At 41.5% G+C, this 18018-nt stretch overlaps 1 protein-coding gene across 3 annotated transcripts in view; it reads right to left on the reverse strand.

Moving 5' to 3' along the window:
* Positions 1–18018, reverse strand: part of LOC149864313 (palmitoyltransferase ZDHHC11-like) — a 55057-nt gene that overhangs the window by 26501 nt on the left and 10538 nt on the right. For 2 of the 3 annotated variants that reach the window (XM_090048311.1, XM_090048310.1), the window contains exons 2-5: positions 15611–15832; positions 3666–3844; positions 1940–2041; positions 822–946 (exon numbers count right to left, since the gene is read on the reverse strand). In XM_090048311.1, coding sequence (XP_089904437.1) covers positions 822–946; positions 1940–2041; positions 3666–3844; positions 15611–15832 — 628 coding nt within the window. Of the gene's footprint in view, positions 1–821; positions 947–1939; positions 2042–3665; positions 3845–7680; positions 7765–15610; positions 15833–18018 lie in introns of those variants that run through there. The other variant, XM_090048313.1, reaches the window with a different exon arrangement.

Raw genomic sequence — 18018 nt, forward strand, 5'->3', positions numbered from 1 at the left:
GCAAAATAAAGGGGAATCAACTAAGCACATCAGCTTTTCAGAGATGAAAATGCAAATTAAGAAGCAAGCAAAGTACTCATCACCTTTCTTACATTTTAAATGAGGTTTGGTAGCACCACAAATCAGGGTTAACATTTTCAAAAGCAAGTAAGCAACAACTTAGGAGCCTAAATCCTATTATTTGCTGAGAAAACACAAAGCATTTTCAAGAATAGAACTCATATGCTTTTACAAGCGTTTACCCTAGACCAGCGGTTTCCAAACTGTAGGTTGTGACCCCAAGTGGGGTTGTAACATCAGCAGGTGGGGTCACAGAGTGGGGGGCTGTGGGTTGGAAGTAAGGGGCCATGCTAAAGAAACGGGGCCATACTGAGAAAATGGGGCCATACATTGGGTCATACTGAGGAAGTTTGGGAACCACTGCTCTAGACCATTGGCCCAAAGCTTCAGGAGCTTGACTATGGAAATCAGATACAGCAACCACTAATGGACACCAAAACCCTTTGTATGCAGCCAGTGTCATTAGAACCTGTGTTTATTACAGGGCTAAGGCATAAAGAGGGTGACCTATGCACAGCAATTATATTCTGTACTCTTGGAAATGGGTACTGAAACTAATTTTCACCTAGAAAGCCACAAGAGAGTAGAGCAGGGAAAAGATACGGCTTCCATTTCTTATCTAAGAGACAGCACGTTTAACAGAAAATTATGTTCTCCCAATACTGTACTGAAATCACACAACAATTTTCTAACCAAAAATAGTAATTTTCTAACCCAACTGTGTAAAGAGCATATATAATATTAAGTGGGTGCGGAAACACCTTCAAGCTGAGGAGCTGTGCGGAGTTCTTCTGGATTCACAAAGTACTGGATGAAGACATATAGGACCACCACTACCAGGAAGAAGACACCGAGAACAGCAGAAACAACAGCATTGAAGAAAAACCTACACACACAAGAAAAATATTCAGAGAACAGATAAAGCATTTTGTTGCATATGAATACAACTACCACTGATAAACAATACTTGCTTACAACAGATTTCAAATCAAAATGTTATGAAATCCTGTTGATTAAAATTCCTTATGCTCTCAGATATACACACGCAGAATTGTGTTTGTGTGTTTTAAACAGCTTTCTGCACCACCAGTTTGTTGGCTACTTTTCAGCAGAACACAGAAAATTCTTAGCTGTTTTTGTTTTCAGGAAGCCTTCAAAAGTCAGGAGCTTTGGTAGAACAAACCACATAAAAGAAATAGGTCTTGTGAGTGTTTTACCATCCTTTCCAATGATAAAAATCAAGTGTGCAAAGTTAGCTATAGCATTATGAGTTTTCTATTTGGTATCTATGTGGTGTACTGTAATACTTGATGTTCTTTATTAAACTGAAACAATACATTTGAATAAAAAGTTTTTAATCACAATAGTATATTTTTAATGCATGCAATACATGCCAGGCAACCAATAAGGGCCATCTTTATCTCACTCAAAAAAATCAACACCTTGTCCAGTACTTTTTTCAAGATAAAATTAACTCTAAAACCAGGTCAATGATAGAACATGAACATCCCAGAGTTCCTCTGCTGTAAAATAATATATTACATAATATTATACTATGCACATTTGGTTACATAATGATATTATATTTACATAATATTATATTATCAATATTGTATAATATACTATTGATATCTGTTGCATTATATTTATTATAATATACATACACTGATATTTATATACATTATATAATATCAGTGCGATAGTATATTTTACAGCAGATGGATCAGAAACAAAACTGCTAATTCAGTTAAAACTAAAGTAGTAAAATATCAAAGGAGGTAAGAAGGAAGAATGTTAAAGCAACTTGCTCATTGGGAATCTTAGATCCCATTGATTGTTCATGAATGACTACTTTCAGAGCTAGCCCGTATTAGCTTACCAGTAATTTTTGCCTCCCACGCAGTTATTGAGCCACTTACAGTGGTGATCGAAGTCTGCAATGCACTTATTACAGGCACTACAGTGTTTAGCTTTGGGCCCTCTACGAAGGAAAATAGAATGGAATAAAAAACAAAAAACAAAAACCAGAGTTAAACCCCCCCCCCAAGTATCACAGGTATGAAATCAATCATACAGCCTCTTCCGGTCTGCAATAGGTTTCCACTGAGGATGCCTCATCCTTCACCTCTATACTGCCTGGGCAACAGCAGAAAGGTACTATGGGCACTGGAGAGACCGACAGTCTACTCTTCCCTTCCTGAGCCCAGTACCAAGCAGATGACAATAACTGAAAGATGCATTTTCCAGGAAAGCCCAGGTAATCCCTTGTAGAGCTATGGCAGTTTACCAAGTTAGTTTCTGCATGGCCTCAAGCTGTTAACAGACAGGAGCAATGAGGGCATGTGGAATATTTGGGCATTCAACTGCTGCTTTCTTACCAGTCCACACAATGTGCAGATTTTTCAGGCACTTTATTGGGATGAATTTCTATAGGGAGGGAAAGAGGCACATCCCTTGGTAGCCTTCCTACCCATGGCATAACGATGGGGGAGGGGCAAAGCAGGGCGCCAGCCCCAGGCACTGATTGAGAGGGTACTGGAGTCATCCTCCGACCCTGGGAATCTTTGTCACAGCATGCACAGCCCTATTACTCCTCATGTCCAACCAATAGCAGCCAGGCAGGACAGCAATGAATATGGGGGACAAGGGGTGAATAAAATAGTGTTACTCACTACCTCCACCCCCAGGGAGTTCTTGCCACTGTAGGCACAGCTCTGCACCCAGTAACATACTTGGGAGGGTTGGGACGAGTGAATGCAAACAGGGTACAGAAGCTGGCTCTCATGGAGCCCGGCCACAGGACTGCTGCTGCCTGAGCCAAGGATGATATAGCAGCAGCTGCTGCTGCCGCCACCTTCAACCTTCTGAGAGTAGCAACATGTAAGACTGCTCCCCACTTCCCCCCCCCACCGACTGCCCACTGGTTGGCATACCCCATGCCACTCCTCCCAGACACTGAAGGAGCTAGTTATGCCTCTGCTTCCCACCATATTTCAAGGCCCTACTCCTAAGGGTACATACAGTAAGGCTTCTTAATCAAAAAGTTTGTAAGAATTGTATATGTTTTTGTTTCACTTGTTCTCCAAAACAGCAGAACCATTCAAAAGTCAGACTGGGACAAGCTCCCAGAGTGGAAAATTTCATCCCTCAAAAGTTTTTCAAATATAATAGCAGTGGCAACCTGTAGGGGTGCACATGCACCCCCGAGAGCACTGATGCACCACCCCCCCAGACAGGCAGCACTCCCCACTTAGGGGACAGGCAGGGGGGGCAGGCGGGAGCAAGAACAGGCGAAGCACAGCTGGCACTGCTGGGAGCGCTGCTCGTGCTTCTTGGTTCCCCGCCCCCGCTGGTTGCTGACTGGCCGCTGTGGGGCATATGCCCCCCCTCACTCAGGTGGCATCAGTTGCCCATGTATAATAGTGTCAAGCAAGCTTACATATGAAGTGATAATTCTAGACAGATAAGTTATAATTAAAGAGTTATTACCAATCCAACCTGGGCACCCAGGAAGTCATAACAATAGTGAAGAAATGCCTCTAGAGTGGAGTTGGGGAAAGGAGGGGGAATGATTCCCTACAGTATATTATTACTGAATAACTTACACATCTACTTCACAGAGATAGCAGTGCTGGTTCTGGATGACATGTCTGTGTTTGCTTCCATCAAAGATTGGCATGGGGTTGTTGTAGTTCTTCTTGGCCAGCACATTTTGGTCTGCTGGGTCAATAGTGATGGCAACCAAGTGAGCAATTAAATGATGCACAAAAAGTATACCAATCACCTACAACACTATAAGTTAAGGAGGAATCGATAGTTTAGGGGGAAAAAAAAATAAATAAAAAGCCCAAGCACATACATATCACTTAACACAATTTATCTACTATACATTCTTACTATACTTAGCCTTTTTACTCTTAATGCACTGAAAAACATAGAAGCATAATGTGTTTGCATGCATGCATATCTAAATTCCATGGCTTATGTTTCTTCTGCCTTCCTCCCTCTCCCAGTTCGTGTACATTTTCAAAATTAAAAATAAGAAAAGAACATGCCAGTTTTACTTTATTTTTTTATCAAATAGGAAAATTTCTATTCCCCTCACTCCCCCCATCCTTGTATCCAGGATTATACTAAAGAAGTGTCATGCAATGGTGTTATGAGAATTAGACATGCAAGTCTTCCCATTTGAACTATCGGGTCACAGTTAATTTTTCATGGGTTTAACTGTTCTCTATGGCTAGGGAGAGAAATTACACATAAGCCAGTATAAGTGATCACAAACTGGTTTGAACCTGTAATGCAACAGAAGTTCAGTGCACATAAACTGCTTTCAAAATGACCGAAACCAGGTTAAGATAAACCTGGATGGATGTAGTATCAGAGTTAACTTATTTAGGTGAGACTGGTTTATTGAACTTCTGTCCCAGATCCCAGTTAACTCACAGTCCACCTCCTCCACAAACTGCTCCCCTCCCCCCAGGTTTGCTCTAGCAGTCCCCGGCTTCTGGCCTGGGCCACTGCAGGCATGTGGCTGCATTTGCAGAATCAAAAGTGAATGTCTGTTCACTTGTGTATCAGTTTAATCTACACAGCTTAACCTGCCAAGATTGAATTGGATTCAGCCCCAGGTTTTTTGACCACCTATACTTAGCCGATAGCACTTCTTGTAATGCTTTGTCCATATTTTTCATAAGTCACAAGTAAATGGAGACACTTCTACTCCCTGTGAGATACTATAGTACATCCAGACCCTTCCCCATCCCTACCGCCACCCTGTTCATATACATTTTGCTCTTGTACCATTTGTATTCCTTACCAATATACACATCTTAACACTGCATCCCAATTACTGCCCAAAGCTTTTAATAGCCACTCCTTCACATGTCTAGGTGGAAAAAACCCTGCAGCCTTCAGGGATAAACTAATCGGATCCTATAATAATGCCTCCTGAAACCATTAGATTGAACTCATCCACTCCCATAAAAGCCACATGACGAATATACTTCAGAAGGAAAACACCATGAGGATCACCTTGCAGAGAGATTCCCCTGTTATCCTATGCATGTAAGAATCTCATTTTTTTTCCACTTATTAGAAAGTAGAAGCATCAAGGGACTTTATCAGAGGGTCCATGCAACAAGGACCTCCTTCCCTGGGCTTCAGTTCCATTACTGAGAACTTGCTCTGGCCCCTTAAGTAACGGAGAGTCATTTGAGGACTTCTGAGGGTGTCATAGATTCATAGATTGTAAGGCCAGAAGGGACCTTGGAAGATCATCAGGTCCAGGTCCCTGCACCAGGCAGAAAAGATAATGAGGGTCAGGTGACCCCAGCAAGGTGACCGTCTAGTCTCCTCTTGAAGATTTCCAAGGTAGGTGATTGCACCACCTCTGGAGGGAGCTTATTCCCACAGTTTGGACACCCTGACTGGGAAGAAGTTTTTCCTAATGTTGAGCTTGAATTGGTCTTCCAGGAGTTTGTGGCCATTACTTCTGGTTTTCCCCTTGGGCACCCTGGTAAACTGTTGCCCTGGATATACTCCCCTAGTGTAGCAGTAAGTTGCTACCAGGTCCTCTCTCACCCTTCTTTTCTTCAGGCTGAAGAGTCTCAAATCCCTCAGCCTTTTCTCATATGGCTTGCCATGTCAGGCTCTGATCATATGGGCGGCTTTTTTTTGGACTCTCTCAAGCTCGTCCATGTCCTTGTTAAAGTGCGGTGCCCAGAACTGGATGCAGTACTTCAGCTGTGATCTCACCAGTGCTGAGTAGAGCAGAAGAATCACCTCCTTGGTTTTGCTAGACATGCATCGATTAATGAAAGCCAGAGTATTATTTGCCCTACTGGCTACAGCATCATACTGCCAGCTGATATTCATACCGTCGCCTATTATTACTCTAGGTCCTTTTCATTCATGGTGCTAGGTAGTTTAGTGCCACCAAGCAAGTAGGTGCCTTGGGGCTGCTTGTCCCGAGGTGGAGCACTTTACATTTCTCAACGTTGAACTTCATCAGATTCCAAACAGCCTAACTTGCTAGCCTGTCTAAATCCACCTGTACCGGTTGCCTATTCGTGACCATGCTTCCCCACAACTTGGTGTCATCCGTGAACTTGGCCAGTGAGCTCTTCACCCCTACATCCAAATCATTAATAAAGAAAGAGGTTGGAAAGTACTAGACCAAGCACCAACCCCTGCGGGACACTGCTGTCCACTTCTCACCAGGATGACAGATCCGTTCACGACGACTCCCTGGGTCCTATCCCGCAGCCAGTTTCTCACCCACCTGACCGTCTGAGTTAATCCCACAATCCTCCAATTTTCTCATGAGGACATTGTGGGATACAAAAATCAAAAGGCCTTTTGGAAGTCAAGGTATACAATGTCAACCTGCTGTCTCATGTCCAGGTGGCGAGTTACCTGGTCATAGATGGAGATGAGGTTGGTAAGCTAAGACCTGCCTGCAATGAAGCCATGCTGGCTGTCATTCAGAAGCTTACCTTCTGCAAGCTTATCACAGATAAACTCCTAATGAACTTCTCCAGGTTTTTTCCTAGGATGGAAGTTAGGCTAATTGGCCTATAGTTACTCGGGTCCTCCCTCCTGCCCTTCTTGTGGGTGGGTACAACACTGACCCCTTTTAGTCCCCAGGGACTTCTCCAGAGCTCCACAAGTTTCTTGTCAGTAGTCAAACACAAAGGCTTGGGGCAGTTCTTACTGACTTACAAGATTCACACCAGTCTCGTTTAACACCAAAAAAATGCAAGGTTCTCCACCTTGGAAAGAAAAACCTGCAGCATCCTTATAGGCTCGGCAGTGGTATGCTGGCTAGCACTATGGAAGAAAGAGACTTGCAGGTCATCATTGACCACAAGATGAACATGAGCCTGCAATGCGATGCTGTGGCTAGTAAAGTGACCAAAATGCTGGCTTGCATCCATAGATGCTTTTCAAGCAAATCTTGGGATGTCATTCTCCCTTGTACTCGGGCCTTGGTGAGGCCACAGCTGGAGTACTGCATCCAGTTTTGGGCTCCACAATTCAAGAAGGATGTGGAGAAGCTTGAGTCCAGAGGAGAGCCACGCACATGGTCAGAGGCCAGGAGAACAGACCATACAATGACAGGCTGAGAGCCATGGGGCTCTTTAGCCTTAAAAAAGCACAGGCTCAGGGGTGATCTGATGGCCACCTATAAGTTTATCGGGGTGACCACCAGTATCTGGGGGAATGTTTGTTCACCAGAGTGGCCCAAGGGATGATGAGGTCGAACAGTCAGAAACTACTACAAGACCGTTTCAGGCTGGATATAAGGAAGAATTTCTTTACCATCCAAGCCCCGCCCCACCGAGGTCTGGAACAGCCTGCCATCAGAGGTGGTTCAAGCACCTACATTGAACACCTTCAAGAGCAAATTGGATGCTTATCTTGCTGGGATCCTATGACCCCAGCTGACTTCCTGCCCCTGGGGCAGGGGGCTGGACTCGATGGTCTTCCAAGGTCCCTTCCAGCCCTAATGTCTATGAAATCTATGAACCTGGGACAAACCTAATTCCAAGTCAATGTACACCGCAGGAAAGCAGTGCCACTCCTACCTGGTTACTTTCTGACCTGCTTTCCACATACCTCTTTCTGTCTCCTGCCTGTCCAGCTATGAACTATCTTGCATGGCCTTGTGGAGATCATTTCACATACAGTTCCCAAACCAGTTCAGTGACTTCGTCTAGCTGCACTGCAACATAAAAAACAAACAAACCTGATTTATTTTTAACCAAAACCTCTCATGATCCACAGAATTCAACCCTTCCAAGAGCAGTAAACTGTAGTCAAATACTACTAAATAAGTAGTTCTGAGGCAACCAATTAGACCCCTTTTGTACTAGTTATTTTTCACAAAAATAAATAATAATAATAATAATAATAATAATAATAATATAATGGAGACGACCTTATTTTTGAGCAGCGTATTGAAAATGGATCATTTGGCTTAAGCCATAAGACTTTTGTCCCAATTAAAAGCTGCAGCAGTTTACTGACTGAACAGAGTTCACATATGCAACACTGACAATAGCAGCCATGCCATGTTTTTGTTTGGTTACCGTGGCAGCAATTACCAATATTTTGAAGAGAACCAGCACCCATAGACACAACAGACAAAGGACAATAGGAAGGTGTGTTACCCTGACCAGCACAGGAAATTTCATTGTGCACCCAAATGCAGCAACTTCCTACATATTTTAAAGCAGAATTCTCCTCCACCACAAACAGGACAGGAGCTGATGAGTGAAAGATACCTTTCAAGAGGAAATGAAGCACAAAGAAGCAGAAGGGTATTATACAACTTTGCTTCTTCACAAGTTTGCTGTATACTTAACCTCTGAGCACAGAAAAGTAGGAGTCACAGCAATACATGCACATAAAAAAAATCTTGGCCCTCATACCCCTGAATATTTTTTATTTGATATAACATAGGTTATGGAGCAGAGCACCAAATTTGGGTTAAAACTTTTTTCTAAGATTGAAGTCAGTCTCTCACCCTTGAGGAACACAAAATGCAATAGTAACCATGGGCTTCCATGAATTATTTTGAAAACAGCATACATAAGGTTTAGTCAGTTAAGCCAGCAGAAGTTTTTCTCCTTTGCCTTGCCTCAAACTGAAAAGTGAAAAGCTTTTGGATGGGCAACCTGATCAGATTTTTCACTCAGGAGGTGGGAGGGAGGGGGCAGGAAGGAAAGGAATATGCTGATGGATCTGCACAGCACATTGCTTAAGAGAGGGACTCCCTGGGGCGTTTTCAGGGCCCCCATATAAAACTTAATTTGCACTAGTATATTTAGGTGCATTAAAGGTTGCTCACATGCATCTTAATTTTATCCTTAAAAATAACACCGGAATCAAGATTATACAAGGTAGGATAGCATCTTGCTTTTTCACATTGAAAATGTTGCAGGAGTAGTTATTTGCATAGTTTTTCCTGCCAAAACATACTTCTGTTGATGATGGGAGCCTTACCACACTACATCCTCCAGCATAAAGGGTGTCTGTGGGAATAGGCCAGAAACAAGAGTTCTCCATGTAACATCAGCTGCTGCTTTTCCACTTGAGCAGTCCCTCCCATCCATTCGACCCTACCATAGGCAAGCTCCACCTGAATGAAGCTCTCCATACAACGGCCCACTTCTGCAGCTAAGTGGCAATATCACATCATTCTTACAGAGTACAAACTAAAACTGGTGAAGACACAGAGCAGGAAATAACCATAATGGGCTGTTTTGTATTTAAAAATAAATTAAATACATGAAACCAACTACAACCAAGTCCAAACTCTAGATCAATTCCCAAACACAGTTTCTTATACATTAGCAGAAAGTAGTCGGAGGTGGTTGCAGGAAATCTTTGCATAAATCTTCTGCCTTTTACTAATCTGAAGATTGTACCAAGTGTGTTAATAATCTGTGTGTGTTAATAATCAAGGTGGCCTTGATACAAAGTTATCATTATTACAAAAGTCCCACCAATATGTACACAGCTCTGTATATTGCAAGTTAACTAAAAGAAAACATAAGCTTTAAAGTGTGTATAATATGCCATGCAAAAACCTAGAACTCTTGGTTCCAAAATGATACCGGTCTAATAAAAAGGTATCATTTTGGAACCAAGAGTTCTAGGTTTTTGTACGTCTTCTTGTCTTAGATCAACATTGCTACCATCTTAATATTCTATTCTTAAAATGAATTCATACAATTGTGTCAATCTTATACATTCATATAAAGAAATTCAAAGTGTGTTTATTTCTTACATATAATACACACACAAATACACACCATATAAAGTAGAAGAAAAAAAATATACACCAGCATATACAATATACATATTTGTACTCTATACATAGATATACACACATACCCACAGCAAGGAAAAACATTCTCTGCAGAATGCTGGTATATATTTATGGTGGTACATATTTTTCCTTGCATTTTATGTTTGAATACAGGTTTCTTTGCTATCTTACTCGCTGAATGCAAAATTGTTCTCAGAACAGTGCATACAGTATCAAAATTAGAAATTGTGACCATCTAAATGACTAATTCATAGCCTATATTGTATGGATTACCCCAAATAAAATTAGGAGAAAAATCCAATGAAAAACTAACCTAACAGAGCAAAATTCATATTTATCAGACTTAATCTCAACAATGTTTCCTACTGTACAAATAAAGTCCAGCTTCTCAGATTGGCTAAGTCATTGCAGATACATTTATAAAAATCAATGGATTGACACTGATTTACAATCACAAACATTTAGACTTTTTATGCCAATTTCAAAGGGGTTGTCTGGCAACTTCATCCCTTTCATTTGATCTGTCATTTTGTTCCACATGACTATAAAACCAACTCGCATTTTGAAACTTCCTTACTTCACTGTAAATCAGTAACAAGTGTCCAATTTATCCTCCAACATTTCCCAAAATTTGGCACCATTGTTGACAGTTCATTAGAAGGCTGGTATCTTTACCTCAAACTGTTTCCCTGACTACATCAGCAAACACAGTAACTTGGTGACCCTTAAACAAAAAAACAAAACAAAACAAAAACAAACAAAAAACAAAAAAAAAAACCCCAAAACCTAGTGGTTCTTTTCATTTTATACCTATTTCAGAACGATTATAATTGCCTACCAAATTGAGTTAAAATGAAAAGTTTAATAAGCCAGTCTCCAGATTTTTTCCATAAATCGGGACAGTTTCAAATGTCATATTTACAAGTTTTTATTAGTAGAGACATATGGGCCATAAGAGCATTTCCTGCCAAAGTCCTCCCTCAAGTCTAAAAGAACGGTTAGAGGCCTTGGATTTATTTAGCAAAACCTCCAAGATCCATAGCAACCTTATCTTCAATCATTGTGCTGGCGTAGGTTCTATCACTCTGTAGATAAGTTTTAATGTAATCTTATTCTGTAAATATACTGTAGATGCATCTACACAAGACATTTACTGTGGAGTAGACTAATTTGCTTCACAGTAAGTGTCTCACGTCTACATGTGCAATGCTATTAGGTAGGAATAAACTAATTAACTCCGCAACAGGATAGTCCTTTTTTTTTTTTTTTTTTTTTAAAAACTCGGCAGCACTGCATGTGTAGAATCTGATGCGGCTGGATGCGGTACAAGGTTGATTCAGTGTGGGGGCTGCCTTCTAGCTAGCCATGCACTGGAGTACCTTCGTGCCCCATCCAGCTCCTCTGCAGCATGCTGAAACAGGTCAGAGCAGCCCCAGGCTGCATACTCTTTGTGTTACAGGGAGTGAGATGGAGGATGTAGCTCAATGTGCTGCAGTCCCAGGGCACATGTAAACACAGTGCCAAGGAGCAAAAAACTCCAACACGATATGTGCCAGCATTTATCGCATTGCATTAGTATGACCTAATTAGTTTGTTCTCCAGACCTGCTGTCATTTTGATTTGAAATAAAGTATGCAGCTGGATTTAAAAGAAGTCAAACACCAAAACAAAATGCATTAACAGATTCCTTGTCAATGTGTATATTGTGAAACCCACAGGTATAATGGGACATCCAAATCCCCTGGGTGGCAGCAGGGGCTAGGCTGTTGGTGGTGCAGAAGTGACTGTGCCAGCAGCACAACTGTAGCTATTTCTGCATCCTCCATATACCTGACAAGGGGTGTGCCCTAGCACATGCCCTTGTTATCCCCTTCCTCTCCCCATTTATTATGCTATTGTTGTAACTTCTCCCCTCAAAGCACTATAGCAACTAGGTTATCTTTAGTTGGTAGGCATGAACCATGCACTTGAAGAGGACAACTTTTCCAGGAAAACACCACATACTAAGAAAATGGCTCTGCATGTATCTGCTCATGTCAATGGGTCACAGTAACTCTTTCCCTGTCCTGGTGTTACCAAGGTAATGTCTCACTTTGTAGAGAAGGAAGATAGCCAAACAAAGTAATTTGCTCTAATCAAATCAAGATAAGAGGAGGAGAGGGAGGGGGAAGAAGAGGTCTGTTTATTCCATTTTTTTTAAAAGCATGTCAATCTATTTTTTAAAAAAAGGAAGAGCAGAGGAGAAGGAAATTGAGAAACACAGGTTTCTTATTACAGGTATGAGGGTGGGAACTCCTTCATTAAGCGAATAAAACAAAGCAAACCACGCTACATGAACATACAACCCCAACTCAAGAAGCAACTAACCACCAACTTAAATCGCATGGCATTAGCCTTCTCTTCCCCCTAAGCAAGCCTTTAGGGGGAAAAAAATTACTTTAATCTATAGAAATATATATTTGTTAGCAAGGAAAATAAACAAACCAACACACACACATACCTGACTCAGTGAGTTTATCTTCAAGTGCCCTCTCCTGTAGGAATGACTAGACCAATAAGTTTAGCAGCCAGAATGATTTCTGTCCAGCTGTCCTTTTCATACATGTGAATATGGAATACAAACTGGACTTAACAAGGATTCCAATTAAGCAGAACTACAAATATATATATTTGTTGCAAGAGCATTATAATGTTTTTCCAGCGTAAATTTGATTTTGTTCCCCAGAAGAAATTCTGATATGAAATTGTTTTCCACACACAAGTCACAATTATATTGGTATCTTCTCACTGTAACTCAGCTGGAATCCTCATACTGTTATGAGAATACTGTATTGGCACTAGATCAGTCCCTAGTAACAATCTACATTTAATACATAAATAGTGAATGAATTACTGGCCTTTTGATGCTTTCCTTTACACTGTTAAAGTTCTCCCTTGCCCCATTTGGAAGTAGTTTAACAAGCCCACAGGATGGTAGAACTTTTAGAGAACTCAAGGTATCGATTCATTATTTACTGAGAAGAAAGCACTCTGTAAAACAAATCAGATCCAAAGGTGTTTCACATCACCCTTAAGAAGCTCACTGTAATATCCAAACACTTTGTAAATTCATTGTGCTTGTATGAACTGTTACTGCAGTCACTTGTATGAACTGTTACTGCAGTCACGTTTTGATCCTACAAAGTTTAGAGCATCCTTTAGTCAAGGAGAGGTGTAGACATTCATCATTTGAATAGGTTTGAGTCCCATATTCTTTTGCAGTACATCAGTGGCATTCATTTTTTGTCACCACAAGGCTCTCATACAATATTCAAAAAAGGTCAAGAGCTATAATTAGCACCCTGGGCACAAAGAAGCAGAAGCCACCCTTCAGTTCTCTCTCTCTCCTGAGAATCCCTTAATGCAAAAGCATCATAATAGACTCCTCTATCTCATTCCCTGTAGCACAAATGGCATGCAGCTTTAATGAGGGGATGGAACTTACTCCACAAGCACAGGATAACTTGGGTGTCCCAGATAGCTTAACCTGGAAACGTAACTGCTGCTTTTTTCCTCAGCTTCTTTTTTTCCTGACATTTGGGCCTGTGTGGTTGTGCAGTAGAGGCCTTTAGCATGAATGCTGCATGCCCCTGGAGGCTGGGGGGCACAGTGAGCTCCCACAGGCATCAGCAGCACTGTTGGCGGCTGGAGCATGGTGGCAGCAAGCGGAGAGCTCTTGCAGGCAGCCATGGTGCTGTTGGCAGCAGGGGGGGGTGAGCACCGACCACTGGTCAGCAATCACCTGCAGATGCCACCGGGGGGGAGGGGGGGAAAGCAACAACTGCACAGTGTTGGCAGGGCCTTTTTGCAAGGGGTATACATATACGCACGTGCACCCCCTACATGTTGCCAATAGCCTTTAGGACGTGCAGGAAGAGAGGCAGTCAAGCGCCTATGCTGCTCCTATTATCGCTCCCATACTCCTGATGGGAAGCAGTGTGCAAAACAGCCAACACTTCTCCTCATCTGCAACGTAGTGAGCACCAAGCAGTTGCCTCTGCTGTAGCATGTCACCCAGTCAGAGGTAATACCACCAGCTTCCCAGAGCAATCAGAGTTGATTCAAACACTTTACAGACTCAAGAGCTGGGTGGCTCAATGGGCACATTTTCAATTCAATCAAAATACATGTTTTAGTTTTAGACAGAAAAGGTTCTTTGGGTAGACGTGATATCTTTTACTAGACCAGCTACATTTTTTATTCCTAAACACTCACAGGACACACTAAAATTGTGTGCCTAATTTCCAGTTTCACTTGGTCTGCAATCAACTTTCAGTTATTGGTTTTATAATGCTTTTTCTACCCTGGATTTAGTAAGCATCTGTCTTGTGAGACAATAAAATTACACTGGGCGAGACATCAGCTTACTGAACGTAATCCTCACTTGAAAGATAAAGCAAAGCTAGAGTGAGCTCTCCAGGGCGCAAAAGCCTAGGCAGTGTATACGGAGACACTAAGCTGCCTACACACCAGTGTTACCCTAAGCCTTCGTTAAGATCCAGTGTTTTCTCCCCAAGAAGGTACTTACACACGGTCATCAAGCTGTTCTCGACTGTCAGACAGTTCTCTAGAGGTTTCTCACTGCAATCCATTTCTCCTGCCCTCAAATCATCCTTGTGGTTCATTTCAAACTTCCTAATACTCAATTTCAAAACCAAACTGAACATGGACACTACAGCTGTACTGGAATAGTTTGTGAAGTTACAGGTTTCAATAGTGTTATACACAGGTCAAAACCCCTGCAAAAACCCTCAGGTCTACTGCTCATTTCTTACCTCTCCATTAGCCCTTTATTCTTCTACTGTAAATAACTCTTTTTACTGTCTCTACCACAGGGATACATATGCAGCCCTACCAGGCAATACTAGGGGCTCACCATTATTCTTTATTCAGAACTGTTTCACATGCATCAAATACGTAAAAGGATTTGAAGAGAACAAAGCCAAATAACTCTTCAATCCTGAATATCATGTCCTAGCCACATGGCAATTCCTAAATTAGAATATGGGCCTGTATGTGTGGTCCAATTTCCTAGTTGCAAATGTTAGGGCTTCCATCTAACTAATGGCTGGCTGCTACCTCCCCACCACCCCGAAGCGTACTTTCCAAATGGCCCTCAATTAGTTTTGAGTTGTGCACCCCAGCTCTACCACTCTAGGGATCTCAACCCTTGATGTACTTATTAATAAGAAAAAAAAGAAAAAAAAAAAAGGTCACCAAGGTTTTTGTGGATCATAGGTAAACTTTGAGGCTTAGATAAGGCTGTATTTGAGATCCATCATTGGAATTATTTATGAATAAACCAGAGTCCTTCAAAGTACAAGAGAATGTCTGATCCTAAATGATTGCTAAAATGCAGAATAATTTAGAACAAGGCTGATATTGATGGGCCCAAATCAAAGCCCACTGAAGTATATGGAAAGATTCCCAGTAAATTTAACAGGCTTTGTTTCATACTGAATGTTAGTAAAGAATTTTATTTTTTTAAGTGCCCGTTTGGGGAGTAAAGGTATTATTAAAAAAGAAAAAGACCTAACAAAACCACCCAAAGCAGATGAGCGCAAAACAGAAAATCAGCTGTCAACTAAACCTTATTTATAGCATAAGGCAAACACATATAATTTTAACTCAAGAGACTATGTGAAGTATGTGTGAAGAGAAACCAAAGGATACAGCATAGGCAGCATGTTTCCATCCATGTGGAAGCAGAGGTATGTAGATCCCAAATCCCACAATAGCCAGGTATGTGTATAGCAGCAAAGCAACAATCTGGAAGCAGTGGAGTGGTAAAGACCAGCCATTCACTCTAGAATGCAGGGGTGGAGAAACCAGGTCATTTCCACTGTTCAGCTGTTCAGGTCCTGTCCTCCTTAACCTCCTGTCATAGCAGTTTATCTGCAAGGAAGCAAAGAGAACTTTATGTACAACCTGTTAAAAATACCTCCACCACTTTTCAGAGTTACCAAATAGTAGGCAACCATTGGTCTGGATCATGGTTTGTGTGTAGAAAGTCTACTAAGGTGCCTGATAAATCTGCTTGTACAGAGTCCTGCAACCATCTCACCAAGACCTTTGATGCACACATCTAGGCAATAACACAGAAGAGTAGAAGCTGCCCAAGACCTGCCATCCCCACTTCAGACCACTGAGACAGAATCCAAAGGCCAGACTGAGTCCAGACATTCAGTGCCTTCATGGCTGTAGTTTCTGCCAGAGAGCAACAGATAAGAAATGCTGCTGACTATCTAATGCTTTCTGTCACGATGATGTCCCTTAATCTTATGTTTTCCATATGCACACAAGCATTGCAAAGAACTATTAATAAAAGGAAAACTCCTCCAATCACAAAGAGCTTCCCAAAGTAGTGGTCATACAAGAAATAGGACTGGATATCTGCCTGCCTGTTTCAAGGAGTCCTTGGAGGCAAATCAATAGCACAGCCGAATTCAAACAGAATCGCAGCCTGCAATCTAAAAGATGAAAAAAAAAAAAAGCCAAAAACAAAAATGCATTTTATTCCAGTCTTCTAGAAAATTATGCAAAACAAAATAAATACTCATGCTTCTCTGAAGGACTGTTTAATGCTTATTTGTTTTGTAGAGTTTTACCCCAAAAAGATAAATCTTTGAAGCTTTGATTTGAGAAGGTGCCCATAATTGTTTAACTGAATCAAATCTTACCAGATTTTACAAGAGAGAGTTTCCATGGGAGTTCACATACCACCATCCACTTCTGAAAATACAATATTGAAGCACATCCACTAGACCCAAGCCCTCGATCAAGAGATTGCATCTACCCTTACTATAAATGTACTATTTCAATTTCATTCACTTTACACAATTAAAATAACTGATACTAAAGGCGTCAGGGTGTGGGGGAGTATTAACATAAGAGGCATACATATACACACCTATCAATTGTTACAGGAAGATATACAACAGGTGCACATTTGGGGAGGAAAAAAAGCCCGCAGTACTGTAATTGGTGCTGCTCTTGCTATTTCAGTTCTCTTACCTAGATGCTTCTGATCCCTCAATAGAAGGGTCAAATTAGAGGAGCATCAGTTTAAGTTCTGAAGTATGTGGACAAAAAAAAACAACAAAAAAACCTTAAAATGTAACACCACTTATAGAATAAGCTGGAATGAAAAAACCTGACGCGTCTACTCAGCACTAGTAAGCAGAAAGCTTTCACCATCCAGTCTAAGGCCTTAAAAGAGCATTTAAACAGAGAAGTTCAGCTTTCATTTAAGAGCTTTGCAAGTGCAAAGGGAGAGGAGACTGAGGCGCTACCACATACCTCTCCCTAAAACCTCAGTTGTTAAGCCCAGCTTTACCATAACTAACGAAGGCTGCAGTCTGCCACTGCTTGACTAATATAAACAGCAATGCATAGCTGTTTTTAATAAAGGTGAGAATAGTAGTGAAACTCAAAAAGAAGACATGCCAGTTTTAAATGTCTGCTGCCTTCCTGCAGGGAGTTACCAGTGGTAGCAGTCCATTCAGACTCTGGAGTGCTTTGCAAGCAAGAACCTCTCCTACATACACAGGCTGGAGATCAAAGTTAAAGGTTTCTCCCACTCCCATTAAAGTACTGCAAACTCTGGACAAAACTCAGAGCAGCTAAGCAAAGAGCAGAGGTGTAGGGGAAAAAAAAAGGAAGGAGGCAGAAAACACACCTCCCCTCTCCAAGCTAAAGAAATTTGGGGCCCCCATAGTTACCACTTACCTACTCAACAACAGCTGCACAGCCCCAATAGATGCATCCTAATGACTAAGGCCCTTAGAATTTAAACCATCCCTCCTAAACCTAAGAGAAAACAAGGGAAAGGACCCTGCCTTATTAAAGCAAAGGGCTAGATGCTATACAAAAGTAAAGATTTAAAAAACCAACCAACCAACCAAACAAAAAAAACAAACAGTCCACGCAATGCTAGTGGAAGGAAGAGCCTTAAGTAACTGGAGCTGGCTGAAAAAGCAGATCATGGCATTCACAGAAGTGTAATCCCACCCAACATATTTCAAACCTTGCTGAAAGTCAGCTTCATTAGGTAACTAAGAAAGCAAGCCCCATCTCCCCCC

This window comes from Crocodylus siamensis, chromosome 5 (genome assembly GCF_052110815.1).
Source record: "Crocodylus siamensis isolate JL-2025a chromosome 5, ASM5211081v1, whole genome shotgun sequence".
NCBI classification, from domain to species: Eukaryota; Metazoa; Chordata; order Crocodylia; family Crocodylidae; genus Crocodylus; species Crocodylus siamensis.